Raw genomic sequence first — 13809 nt, forward strand, 5'->3', positions numbered from 1 at the left:
AGCTTTTCATCACAGAAATAAATGATAATTTAAAGTATAATAAATTGAAAACCAATTATTTTAAATTGTAATAATATATCACAATATTGCATTTTTATTTCTGTATTTTTGATCAAATAAATGCAGGCTTGATGAGCAGAAGAAACTTCTTTCAAAAACATTAAAAATAGTAATGTTTCCAAACTTTTGACCTGTACTGTATATATATGTGTGTATATATATATATGTGACCTCTATAATATATATATGGATATATGGATATGGTCTGGTTCACTAATTCATAAAGATGCATAATTTTTGCTAAAATCTTGGTTAGACTTGTACAAAAGATTCATCAACATCTGTCTGCCACATCCAGGTCCTTAAAAAGTAGAAAAGAATGAAGACCATAAACATAAGGTATAAAAACTGGAAAGGAAAAGTGAAAGAGATGGGGGGGGTGGAGTATTTACCCCCTCCTGTGCTGTCCTTCTCATTTCACTCCCGTGAGTGTGGATGTGACATGTTGAATTAGGGCGCTTTGGCTGCTGGGAGCTTTGATTTGACTGAGGACTCTTTAGGTGGGACAGATGAGTTCTCCCAGGGGGACAAACACCCCCCTCCGTCCACTCAGTGGGGGAATGAACGATGGTTTAAGAAAAAAAATTAAAGTTAGGATGAAAAAGCATCCTCTAAACAGAAGCACTGACATACTTCCTTTGTTGTGGATGTGTGCGCATTAATATTGATTTTTATTCTTCTGGGGTCTTTGAACATCCAGTTTGGTGCCACCCCTCAGGGGAACATGCCCTGTGCACACCCGATTAATGCTTTGTCATCTGTAATAACTCAAGTCTTTGACACCCTGATATTAATATTAGTATTTGGTGTTTCTTTGTGGTTGCTTTTTTTTTGTAGTTGTTTCTGCTAACCTTCAGACAGTCTGTCTGCGGCAGAAAGAGAGTTTAAGAGAGTTGCATGGACTCAGATATTAGGAGTCAGAAAGAAAGGGAAAAATATCGAGGAAAGAAAAGCGATAAAAGAACAATTTGGACAGGACTAGTTTTCCCTGAGGAGCTCAGGTAAATTTGTGTTTTATTTAAATCCTGATTTGAACGTGTCTGTGAAAAATTACAGAAAACCTCTGTAAGAATTTAAAAATGTTTAGTGATTTTCAACTAACTCAGGGGACTGATAAGAAATTTAATCCCATTTGGATAGAAATGTCTGGGGTGTATGTATATATATATATATATATATATATATATAATTATTATTATTTATTTTAGTTTTTACAACACCTTTCCTAGTTTATTTTGACTTTTGCCTAATTATGTTACTAAAGCTAAATTTCTTTTTTCACTGCCTGGTGCACCTTCATTATGAATGTAGATCTTTTTGCCAAAACCTTTCTGGGAACAGTTGGTGGTTCAAGTACTGCTGGCATCCCATCTGATTTAAAAAAGACAATTACATCAATACGGAGGGTCTGGACTGCTCAGAACTGCCAATTTAGTAGCAGAATCAGGTATCGTCCACATCTTAATTCATTTATTTTCCGTAGGTTTTTTTTTTATTTTTTTTTCAATCAAGCGTAGCGTTAGTTCTGGCGGTCACGTTAGTCAAGCTCGCATCAGCTGACCCTTAGCTGATCCACATCTACCTATAGGAATACGACGCCTATCACCATATACATATATAAGCTCCTTCAGTATTATCAGCAGCTATCGCGTTTCTCAGGAGCTAATTACCCTCCTCCATCCCCAGCTCCTCCTCTCGTCCAGTCAGGATTTAACATTCTGATTCCCCTTGAATCAGAATAATTATCGAATGTTGTATTAAAATCTTGAATTAAATATATTTGCACATTTTCATGTTGGTTTTGTTCTGTTTACCCCAAGGGGGATTATTGCTGCTCTCCCTGCTCTTATCCATGCTAGGCTGCATGGATGCGCAGGGAGTTCTCGCCCAGAATGGAACCATACCGCCAATCCAAACTGTATGCTAATTGTCAATCATATTTGACGGTAGTGGTCCTGACAGAAATAAGATTTGTGATGCACACGTCCTTCTTTCTGGCCATAGCCACTTCCATCTTAGTGGACTTAGTACACTTCCTTATATAATTAATTGTAATTGCATTTGGAAAACTAATTCTATACAAAATAGTGAGGAAGAGTTTGGGATATAGTGTATGAAATTCTTTAGTCACTTTCCAAACAATTCCCACTCATTCTTATTTTTTTAAGCTTCAACATTACTCTAATTCTATCCAACACCAGAAAATGAGGGCTTTTGTTTTCCGTGTTCGTAAGTACGTCAACGTCAGCTGGGAGTCATTGTCCGAATTGGGAATGCCGTATCCAAGATGGCAGTTTTAAAAGCCCTGCTGCTGTATGAATGTACAAACAAATCTCTAAACGCATGTATATTTAATCCTAACCTTCGAATAATTAATACAGCATTATTTATTGATTTGCTTGTATTTAAGTATGTGGTACTAGCTTTACAAAAGACAGGTTCGGGTAACCATGGTAACTCACAGGTGCACTATGGCCTGACCAGTCTCAGTGGGTGGGGTGGAGGGAAGAGAAGCATGCTGGGAGATTTAGACTCAGAGGAGCTGGGCAAAGCATGTTGGGAGATGAACGCTCAGAGGAAGTGGCATGCAGAGAAGATATCATGCAGGCATAGAGCATGTTGCAGTCCTGAGGGAAGATGGGCCTTCTTTCAAACTGCTCAGTCGTTCCCTATTCCCTAATCTGCAGAAAGAAACCTTTCCATTAAGTCACATCAAAGGCAGCGCCCTGCACAGGGAATAGAACAGTCATTTGAGACGCAAACGCAACTCCTGCGCATGATTTTAGGAAGCACGTTAGTGAACAAGGTGGTGTGCATCTATCATTTTTTGATGTTAAAATACTTTCTTCTATTCCAGTTTAATATTAAGTAAACTAAAACTACTAAAAACTAAAGTAAATACTAAAACTAAGTAAACCGTTTGTAGGCTGACATCAACAAATGTGTACACACTTTCTTTTTTTAAACATTCTGTTGTCTATTTGAGCCAGCAATGGTATCCTACATCAGAAAATGCTGTGACATTGATTTCTAAGATAATTGTGCGTCTTATAGGAAGAACATAACAGTTTGAGGCAAGAATGCTGCATCGTGTGACCTAAAGTTGAAAAAATTTTACTTTTGAGAATTCAGTCCCTTATTTTTAATTAAATTTGAGGTATAAAGCAGGATGCAGAATTACTATTGCATTGCAATTAGAATTAAAAATGAAATTCTAAGTTATTAATGTTGCAAATTTATAACTTGAGAAGAAATTGAATAGTTTAAAAGGCTTAAAAACAAAGTTAGAAAGTTTAAATGCCAATTGAAGTCCCTTGGAACGCGGAGCTTTGTATGGTGCGTTGACGTAATTTCCACTGAAACAGGAAGCTAAGGCGGGAGATATTGAATGGCTCCTCCCTCTTTTCAATTAGCCAATAGTGTTTAGTTTACCTCACAGACTGCGAGTCGTACTTGACAGCACCATGGAAGCACCGCTGATGATACGCTGGATTCAGTAGTAGAGGTGTGAATAAATTCTAGCCATTTTATTCTTAACCAACGTACAGTTGGAAAACAGAGTAAAACTTGAGCGTTTGAGCAACCGAACACACATCTCCAACCCATATTGCTCCATGACGTGTCTGTCAGCGGTCGCTTTGGTCAGGTGTTAGTTAGAGCATGGGGGCAGGACGCTTTAGATTCTAGAGAGCAGTTGATTGGACAGAAGATGCGATGAGAAGCCGAAGTCCACGGTGATGTCATAAAAATCCGTGATCCATTTTAGCAGAAGTGAAAGAGTGCAAGTTTTGAATGCTTATATGTCCTAAATGCGAATTTTGTCATTGTTTTTTTGGAACACACCAGCTTATTCATAGCCTTAACGCTAACATATTCATACTAATAGCTAAAAAACATACATTTAGATTTCAGCGGGCCTTTAAATGCCGGACAGATGAACAGACAGATAGATCTGTCATATGTCAGACAGCAGAGAGGGGGTGGCAGGACTTGACAAAACCTGTTTGGAAAGTCTTTTTGTCGCAATTTTGCCGGTGATGTAGAGTGATGTAGAAACAACACAGTTCACCTTTAATTAAAACGTCTTGCAAAAAAGACTTGATTTTGCACCCTTGTAGGTTAGCACTCATCAAGCGGATATGACTAATCCAATCCCTTAAATACATTTATTACACTCTTGCCAGCTCTGATAACCTGAATTTTTGCACTTCTCCATCACCTTCCTCCGTTCTTCCCCTTTGTCGCTGCGCTCGAGCGTTCCCATCTCTCCCCCACAGATACGCAGCTCTTCTCTTTTCAATGAACTCCCCTAACAGCCTCGACTCTCTGATCATCAGTGCTGATGATGTGTCTCAGATCAGTTTGTAAACATCCACATAAAACAGCCACTGAAGATCTTTGATATGACAGTATTTACAGAGGAAGAGTCTATAGACGCACCAACTGAGAACAGCGAGAGGAAAGATTGTGATGGAAGGGAGAGGAGGGGGCGTCCATGGGAGTTTTTGGCAGAGGTTCTTACACATGACCTACAAATGATGCAGTGTCTTCATTAAATGTGTGATTTGTGTATATGTGTGAGCTTTATTTAGTTTGATATTAAGTATGTGTGTGTGTTAGTTAATATGATATGTTCATGGTTCCTGTGTTCCCTAGAGGCCCCAGCAGGAGGGCAGTGTGTGTTTTGGCCCTGGGTGAGGGTCCAAAGGCAGGGCACAGTTGGACGCAGGGCAGGGGGCGGGGACGGTCCAGACGCAGCAAGGTCACTCCGACTGCTCACAATCATCCAAATAGAGCCGGCTTACTGCCAGGACCCCCCCCCCCCCCCCTTCTCTCTCTCTCCCCGTCAGTCTAACTCTGCCCCTTTTTCTTAGTTATTTCAGAATATCCACCATTTTATTTCCACCTCCATCAGTTGTTTTTTTTTCATGTGAGCGCATTTATCCTTTCAATCTCTTTTCATTTGTATAACTCCCTCCCTCTCTATCCTCTATAGCATTTTATCTTTCTCTCTCTCTGTCTCCCTCTTTCTCTGGAGGTACAGATGGACACATTTGCAGGTTAACTTGAACAGCTGGAGGTGCATTATTAGCATCCTGCTGCTTCCTCATATTTGCTCAGATTCTTTCCCCCTTCCTTAGTGAGCAGATAATTCACAACCAGCCAACCAAAGATGTAGACGTGTCCTAATACAGGAAAGAAAAGAAAAGAAAAAAAACAGGAAAGAGATGAAAGCTAAGGGAACGTGCAAGCGGGTAGGCACAGGCGACCTGATGTGGGATGTGGTTTGAATGTCCATGTGATAGAGGTATTTTTTTTACAGAATGTTTTTCCATACAGCTGATATGGTTGTGGGTTCAATGGGTTGAACGCGAGGGGGGAGGACAGAAATGAAGTCCCAGGAATTCGGCGTATCCCAAAGGACCAAATCAACAATGAGCAATTGTGGTGGAATGGTTCATGGATATTGCTTTTGAGCTGCATTTGGGAGATCTTGCGTTGATAAAAAGCCCCAGGCGCACCCAGGGGTGTGGATTAAATGCACACGTGCATACGCATATATATGTATATACGCATATGCGCACACAGAGCATAAATGCTTACTGTTTACAGAGCCATAAAGGACTGTTGAGCACACTTTGCTGAATGCGACCATTGTGTGTTTGTAATAGTAAAGGCAGCTGCGTCCTCTGGCAGTTATTGTGTTCAAAAGCAACCCGTCATGTCTTCGGAAAGTCGTGTGGCAGATTGCAGTATTAGAGACAGTGTGTGTGCAGCCGACTAACAGCTCAGCCAACTCCAAATTCACTGCACCAGGCCTCAAATTCAATAAGACCCCACAAAGACCAGGTCTGGCCAACAGCACTGGCCAGCTCATACTCTGCTGACCACTCACCAGAGCCATAATTACCCTCTATACTGCAATTAGCAATCTGGGGCTGTGCGAGCATGGGCGAGCTCATGTGTGTGTCCACTTCCAATAAAAGTTTGAGATTGGCAAAGGAGTTACGGCTCGCTTTGACCTTGAAATATGGATTTGCGTCTTCTACATGTTGATTAGTCTCTTTTGCTTTTAACAAGGCCCTGGCCAAGTCACCTGGCTGTTCTGAGGAGTTTATTATACACATAATAATTCTTCAGTGAGCTTAGTCATGCTTTTGCGTTGTCATGCCGACTTGCGCTTTTGCTTCAACGCCACACATGCCTCTTTTTCCTCATTTTTATGGTGTAGATTTACTATTATTTAATCACCGAAGCATATGTTAACACGTGTCGGATTTGGTTGTAACATGGCTGTTTTGCGTTCATGCTGTCTAGGAAGGTTCGAGGAAGGGCAGATGATAGGAAAGAAATGGGTGAGGGAGAGAGGCGGAGGTGTACAGTGACTGTTAAGGTATATGGAGGCCATGGGAGTAAGTGCTTCTTATAAAGACTTTATCATGTGAAGGGTTTATTGGTATGCTGATTAGAACTATTCCCCCACCGGCACTTTCCAGCATTCAATTAACATTCAAAACACAAATAGCTGTGCATATATTACACGCTAACAATCAGGTCCTCAAGTGTGTATGACTGTGAGGTCGAGGGTGGTTTGTATGTACAAGATGATGTGGGTGGGTTACTGTTTGCGTGCGTGTGTGCGTATGTATGCATGGGCACGCATATCATTTGCCCTGGCAACAGAGTCACACATATTATTTTTCATAATTCAGTTAATTCAGTTTGTGTTTAAATCATAAAAAAGCCTTGGTCAAAACAGTCATGCACCATTTTCCAGGCATTGCAAGGTCAGAGCGCTGTAAAGTATGCAGTAAACATGCATGTTTTATCCATCATTTGAGCTCTGTTTTGATTGCAGACTCTATCTGCAGCACAGTGTGCTGTCTTTTTATCTGTGTGTGCTGGAAATGAGAGAGCGCTGCCTCAGTGGGAGCACTGGGTGGCCATCAACACTGCAGCCAGACCAGCCTGCCTCACAGGGGGTCAGACCTGCTGACACATCCTGATTGGTGGAGTAGAAATTAGGAGGGTGGCACTTGTTATGAGCAGAGCACTTTGATTGGAAGAGTATGTGGTTGGTTTATTATAGGGGGCATTTCATTGGCTTATAAACTAAACAGTGTTAGACTTGTGCAGCTGATCCTGTTGTGCATTATGGGTAATGAAGTTCTCTGGTTGAGAGCACCCTGGTAGTAACAAGGCATAATAAGACTTCGGATAGCTAATTTGATTCTGTGCTGTTCAGAGACCTGAAGCAGCAATCATAATGAAGAGTGTGATATTGACAAGACCTCCCATTAAGATTAACCCTTAATCCTGAAACACATTGTATGCATGTGAATGCTGTGGATTCTAACTACACAAGCTATCTATATCTATCTATCTATCTATCTATCTATCTATCTATCTATCTATCTATCTATCTATCTATGTAATTCATTGATTTGTTCAATTAATTTTGATTCTACTTCCTTTTGTTTGCTACCTTATTTCAAATTCAATCCCAGTTCAATCCGGATTGCCTCAAACACCTGGTCGAAGCAACAAATAAACACAATCTTGATTAGCAAGTTAAAGTGTTAGACATGTTTGTAGATGTCTACATGAATAAAAACGTCCCATTTAAAGTACAGATATTTGGTAGTAACTTTTGTCACCTTTTTGAGTACTGAGGTTTGTATACATGTCAAGTAGATATAACTTGCAGGGTTTTAGTACATTCACCTATACATATTGCAAATTTGGATGTCAGTATGTTTATTTTTATTTAGTCTGTATACAATCAAATGTGAATTTCAGTTTAAACACATTATAGACGACTATAGGTCTCAATGGCTTGCTTAAGCTCTGAGTCAATAGCCACAGTTGGTAGAAATTTACCACACTCATTCGTACACCAGCCTGAGTCACCACTACAACCACACCAGCAGGTAGACAGCGACAAATAAGCGAGGACGCACCATGAGTTTAGACGTGCACAACGACGACAGAGGAAGTAGGCGAGCAAAGAGGTGGCGTGCGCTTTGGATGGAGAGTTTGTTTGTTTGCTTGTTTGCATGAAGGTCGGTTTCTGCAGGGTAGAGGGATCCAGCGTCCTACTGTTATGTAATCTGATAGGAGATTCCAAGCTGGTCAACTCCATATGCCGTCCACGTTTGCCAAAAATATCCGAAGCCGGAGACTCCATCTCGTTTGGCAGCCAGATAAAGAGAGAGAGTGAGAGAGAGCATTCCGGAAATATTTGCTGCAGATAATAGGAAACGTGTGAATCAGACCGACAGCCAGGAAAGAACACGGATGAGTTAGTCGTGTCCCCCACTTTGCTCTCAGCATCGCCATCGGACTACATGTATATTTTGTTGAGTCAACGAGGGCTGGGTTTAACTTTTCGGGCATGAATGAAAGTTTTGTGTAAAGGAGACGTTGAGGATTGAGTCAATGTGTGCGTGAATAGTGTGAAAGTAGAGAGATGGCTCCTGGGATTGTTTCAGCAATGCAGCATTCGGTGTTTGTGCGTAAGAAAGAAAGAAAGGAAAGAGTAGGAAGCAAGCGCTCTCGAGACCCCCCTAGCCCTGCAGTAGGAGTGTGTGCGTGTGTGTGTGCACTCGGTTTTGGCCCACATTGCCACCCCCACCAGCACGGGTCAAGCTCAGCACGCCGCCGCTTCTCCCTGCTCTCCCTCTCTGAGTTGCCATGGCAACACACCTTGAGCTCACCCCCTAGAGAAGCCCGCTACCTCCACCCCCTTTCGCCCCAGCTCGCTCCCCTCCTTCCCCTCATCTCCCACAGCTCTCCCGCTCTGCCTCTCTACCGCTCAGGCCATCAATCCGGGGGCCGCGGGCCTCAGGGCCAGGCGAGAGGTGCTGAGCCCCATGGGATGTGCAGCTCCCATCTACACAGCTCATTTGTGTGCCAGTGCACGCTACAGGGGGTTATGGGTGGAGAGAGAGAGCAAGATGGAAGGAGGGAGGCACTCTCATATAGATGGGCCCGTCCCAGAGGAGCGGCGCAGGCCAGGGCGCCACCTGGCTCCCCCTGGTCAATTAGCTGGAAGCACATTGGCCAAGCTTTGCAGCAGCATCCACTGCAGAGGCGCAACGGCAAAGAGAGTCGGCCTGCTCAGTCGGTGGAATAACAACCTGGAATACCACATGAATACGTCCTTTACTCATTTGCTTTCCACCTATCTGTTTGCACGATCGCTGTTTTCTTGATTCGATCCTCTTGCCATTTCTCTCTCGCACTCCCTCTCTTCCTCCCTCCCTCTATCGATGTCCTGGAAAGCCCTCATCAGTGATTCTGCGAATGTGTGGAGGCTTCATGCCGTTTCTCAATTAAGATGCTGCATACCTTTAGAGGCGGCCAGTTTTCTTTTTTCCATATCAATTCCAGTTAAATATTCTCTCAGACGCACATCCCTGCCTCTAGTTGCTCTTATATCTCTATTTTCCCTCCTGTTCTTCCTTCCCTTCCTGCTTTACTTAGCACAGGCTCTATTAAGCAATGAATACGGGGTGAAATTCTTTGAGGACAAAGGGTGGATGGCAGTTAAATTGTTTAACCTCTATCGTAATTGGATACAAAGCCACATATAAAGGGAAGAAATTGGTTGCTTTCAATCAACCTTTTTACATAGTGACATGCAAACAACACTGTATATATATAAACAACATGCCAAGCATCAATGCTTTCCGAGATGAAGGCAAGGAATTCTGAAATCTCTTCGGTTTGCTTTTCACGATGTGTCGCAGTGCTTGTAAAGTCCTTTTGTTCTTTTTTTAACCCCCAGTTAGTTTCAGTTATGAAAGAGCGTGTTGTTGTCATGCACTTCCTAGGCCCTCTGCTGCACTCTACACGTCTGTCTTCTCCTCTTTAGTGGTGTGATGGCTCCCCTAGCACACTGCAGTCCCCCTCTCTGAGACCTTTGTGTCAGCCTCACTGATCAAATGCTCTCCCTGACAGCACTAGTCTGGTTTGCAGTAACAAGCAACGGTAATCCCAACGTAGCCCCATCACTCTCTCATATAGACACACAAACACACACACAGACAATGAAGTGGAGAGCTTAGTGTTTTTGCGCAGACTGGAAAATAGATGATGGAGCATGTTCTGTACTTACTGATCAACTGCAGTTCTCTCAGAGAGAGGCTTACTTTTACTGCACACACACGCATGCGGAAACACACATGCTCACAGGCCCCTTGGCTACCATTACTTTGTGTTGGACAGCCCAATTATCCCTTTGCTTTCTGCTTTCTTTAGCAGAATTCTCTTCCTCTAACTCTCCTTCTCTCATTTTCCCCAATTTTTCACTTTGGTCTCACTTCCCTCTCGTTTCTGTGCATGTACATATCCTTTGATCCGTTCTTATTTACGGAACAGATGTTGTCTCGTTTTGTAGTGTCGATCTTTCTCAAAGAGGATTCATTCAGTTCATCTGCATCCATGCATTGGTCTCGTGCAAAAAGTTCCCCAAAACTAGTGGTGATTCTTCTTCAAAAGGCATTTGACATACTAAAGCTAGTCCCTATGCAAAAAAGGTGTTTTTACTTTTTTAAGGTATGTTTAGTTAGTATTTTAATACTTTGTTTTAATACTTAAAAAAAAAAAAAAAAAAAAAAAAAAAACTGCCAGACAAAATACACTTATATTCTTAATATATTATGCAGTGTTGCTTCTAACAAGAATTTGTGCATACTTTAACTGGAAAACCACTTTTATTACTTTTTTATGTGCATTGTGACTAGCTTTAGCATGTCCAACACCTTTTAAAGAAAAATCTTCACTGGTTTGGGAAATGTTTTGTATAAGACAAGATCCAAGTAAAATCATAAGAATCATAAAAACTAAGACAAAAAATGCTCACTAAGGATAGTTTTTTTTCTTTCTTTCTTTCTTTCTTGCAGTGCATTCACTTTGGTCTTGCTTCCCTCTTGTCTCTGTTTGTGTGTAAAGCATGAGGTTTATTCACAGCCGTGGACTGGAGCTCGTCTAGTACAAAACATTCCCTTAACTACTGTATTTCAGATTTTCCTCCAAAAGGCATTTGACACACTAAACCCAGTCATAAGGAATAGATTTTTCACTTGGTGTTGCATCCTTCTCATCCCTATTCTTGTTCGTTTGGTTTGCATCCAAAGAACGGATCTCATCTTGAATCTCGAGATGATCTGGTTCCGTTTCAAACCATGGCCCCCGAACTAGAGCAGATTTTCCTCTAAAAGGCATGTGACATATTAAACTCAGTCGTAACCTCTGTCTGCCGCTGCTTTCATTCTCCCCGAAAGGAATTCTCTCCCCCCCTCCCGAACGCAATGTCTTTTAGTAGGCAGTGGGGGAGGACAGACCAAAGCGGTGCCTTTGCCAAATCACCCCCCCCCCCCACTATCACTGCCCCCTCCGCCTATCCTCCTGCTCCTTTCAAACGGGGATTAGAGCACCCTTGTGTGGGCCTTTGAGACGGAGCAGAGATTGGAATCGGCAGAGGTGGCTTTTGGAAGGGAGGGGTGGGAGGTGGAGGTCAGGGTGATGGTGGGGATATATGATTGAAGACTTTATTAACCCTCCACGCACCCTGTAGCTCAGCAGCAGGACTCTTTGGGCCTGTCTGCATGTGCTAGCGGGGTGCTGGACGCTTTGAGAAGACAGGGGTCTGGGAGATGGCACAGTGTTGGCGTCTACCATACCCCAGGGCTCAGTTAGGGGCTTGGGGGATCAGGGTGGGAGTCTGGCGGTGGGTGTCTGATGGAGCGCAGGCAGGCGGGCTGGGTTCAGGCCTGTGTGGCGGGTGGGTGATAAGACGAGAGCAGAGGCGTCCAGCCAGGACACAACGCCCACCTTTCATCTGTCCCACACCAGCAGGGGGCGGCACTGATGTCACTCAGGCAAGCTTAAAATAGAGCAGCGGGCAGAGGGAGGGCACAGAGCCTGCAGCACTGGGGGGGCAGCAGGCAATTACCGGCCGGGAAAGAGACGGCACTGGGCAGAGGAGGGGGAGGAGGGACGGGACGTGTGGTCATACTGTCCAGAGCTGAAGATTATAAGCCTGGGACCACAAATGATGTGCAAGGACAGAAAGAAACAGAAAAATGACCCCGTTCGCTCGAGAGATCTTGAAAAGGCTTCGACCGTTCACTTACGAGACGCCCTCGCAGACAGTTAATGTGTAAAAATGTCGTACCTTGTCTTTTGGCAGCATGTGTCTGTGTGTCTCTCTGTTTCTCATTCTCTCTATCTGACCCCTCCAATGTGTGTAACCTGTTGTATCGTCATCTTGTGTTGCAGAGGAAGGCATCAATCATGAGTGCAAGCTGTGTAACCAGATGTTTGACTCTCCGGCCAAGCTCCTGTGTCACCTGATCGAGCACAGCTTCGAGGGCATGGGAGGCACCTTCAAGTGTCCCGTCTGCTTTACAGGTGAGGGGTCCGGCCCGGGGGGTTGGTGGGGTCGAGGTCGTAGGGTCAGGGGCAGTCACAGAGTGGGGGAGGTGGGGGATACACATTGCCAGTGATGACAGGGTAACTGCACTCAGTGTGTACGGTCACATAGCCATGCATGTGGCCAACTGCACTCAAATAAGCACCATTTAGCACATTCCCTTTTGTAGAACCACATGCAGAAGCACGGCTTTACTTTTTTATCATCTTTTCTATTCTTGTCTTTCAACCTGTTATCGTTTTGTTTCTACTTGTCTTATCTCTTTTTCTTTTCATCATCATTTTCATTCTCTTTTCTCATATTGTCTCACCCCTTCTTGCCTGGTTTTCATTCCTTCTAATCTCTTCTCTTTATGTATTTTTTGTCTCATTCTTTCTTTTAGTTTCTTTGCATCTTGTGCCATATCATTTACTCTCTTGTCTCGTTTATTTTATTTTGTTATTTTTTAGTCTTCTGTTTGCACTTCTTGTCTCGTTTCATTTTTCAGTTTTTCAGTTTTCATCTCATCTAATAATTCTCTTCTTGTCTCTTTTTGTTCCATTTCCTTTTTTCATCTTGTTCTGTCTTTTCTTTTCTTCATTTCCTTTAAAAAAATTCTCCTCTCATTTTCTTGCCTGTTTTTCTCTCTTCTTGTCTAATTTCTTTACTTAATTTCTTTGTTCTCTTCTTTTCACTTTTGTCATCTTTTTTTCTTTCATCTTTTTCTCTTTTGTCCATTCTTGTCTCATTTCTTTTATTTTTTATTTTTCTCATCTCTTCTCTCTCTTTTTTCCCCTTCTCTCCATCTCATCCTCATCTCCCCCCTTCCCCTCCATTCCTCTGCTCCATTTCTCCTCCTTGTCCTGCTAATTGAACTGAATTAACTATTAAATTCATTGTTCATCCTGGTGAGAGAGGAAAGACCAGGCATGGATTTGCTTTGATAACACGGATCAACCTCTAGAATTCATAAAGATCAAAATCTACACACATACTGTATATACATACTATTATGTAAATCAAGATCAGTTTCTCTAGACTTGAGATAGAAGCGAGATATTATGACACACTCTTATGCAGAAGCACAGAATGGTTAATAAAGTTCAACGTGGCCAAGACAGGAGGCTGCGGTTGGTGCAGACATCCTGCTGAGCTGATGCTAAAGCTAATGAGAGCTGATCTCCCCGCTGTGATGCCTGGTGGGACTCATGACCCCTGGGCAGATCGAGCCCCTGTCAGACGTCCCACATTCACTGGACCAGAAGGCACTGCAGTAGAATAGACAAACAAGAGCCCGCTGTTAACTGGCTTCATCAAATCATAACAGCCGT

The 13809-nt window shown here is 42.8% G+C and overlaps 1 protein-coding gene across 7 annotated transcripts in view; it reads left to right on the top strand.

Moving 5' to 3' along the window:
* Positions 1 to 13809, top strand: part of znf423 (zinc finger protein 423) — a 156361-nt gene that overhangs the window by 124273 nt on the left and 18279 nt on the right. For all 7 annotated transcript variants that reach the window (XM_079873773.1, XM_079873775.1, XM_079873774.1 and 4 more), the window contains one exon: positions 12346 to 12477. In XM_079873773.1, the coding sequence (XP_079729899.1) occupies positions 12346 to 12477 (132 nt within the window). The remainder of the gene's footprint in view (positions 1 to 12345; positions 12478 to 13809) is intronic.

Source organism: Squalius cephalus (genome assembly GCF_949319135.1).
Source record: "Squalius cephalus genome assembly, chromosome: 6".
Lineage (NCBI taxonomy): Eukaryota > Metazoa > Chordata > Actinopteri > Cypriniformes > Leuciscidae > Squalius > Squalius cephalus.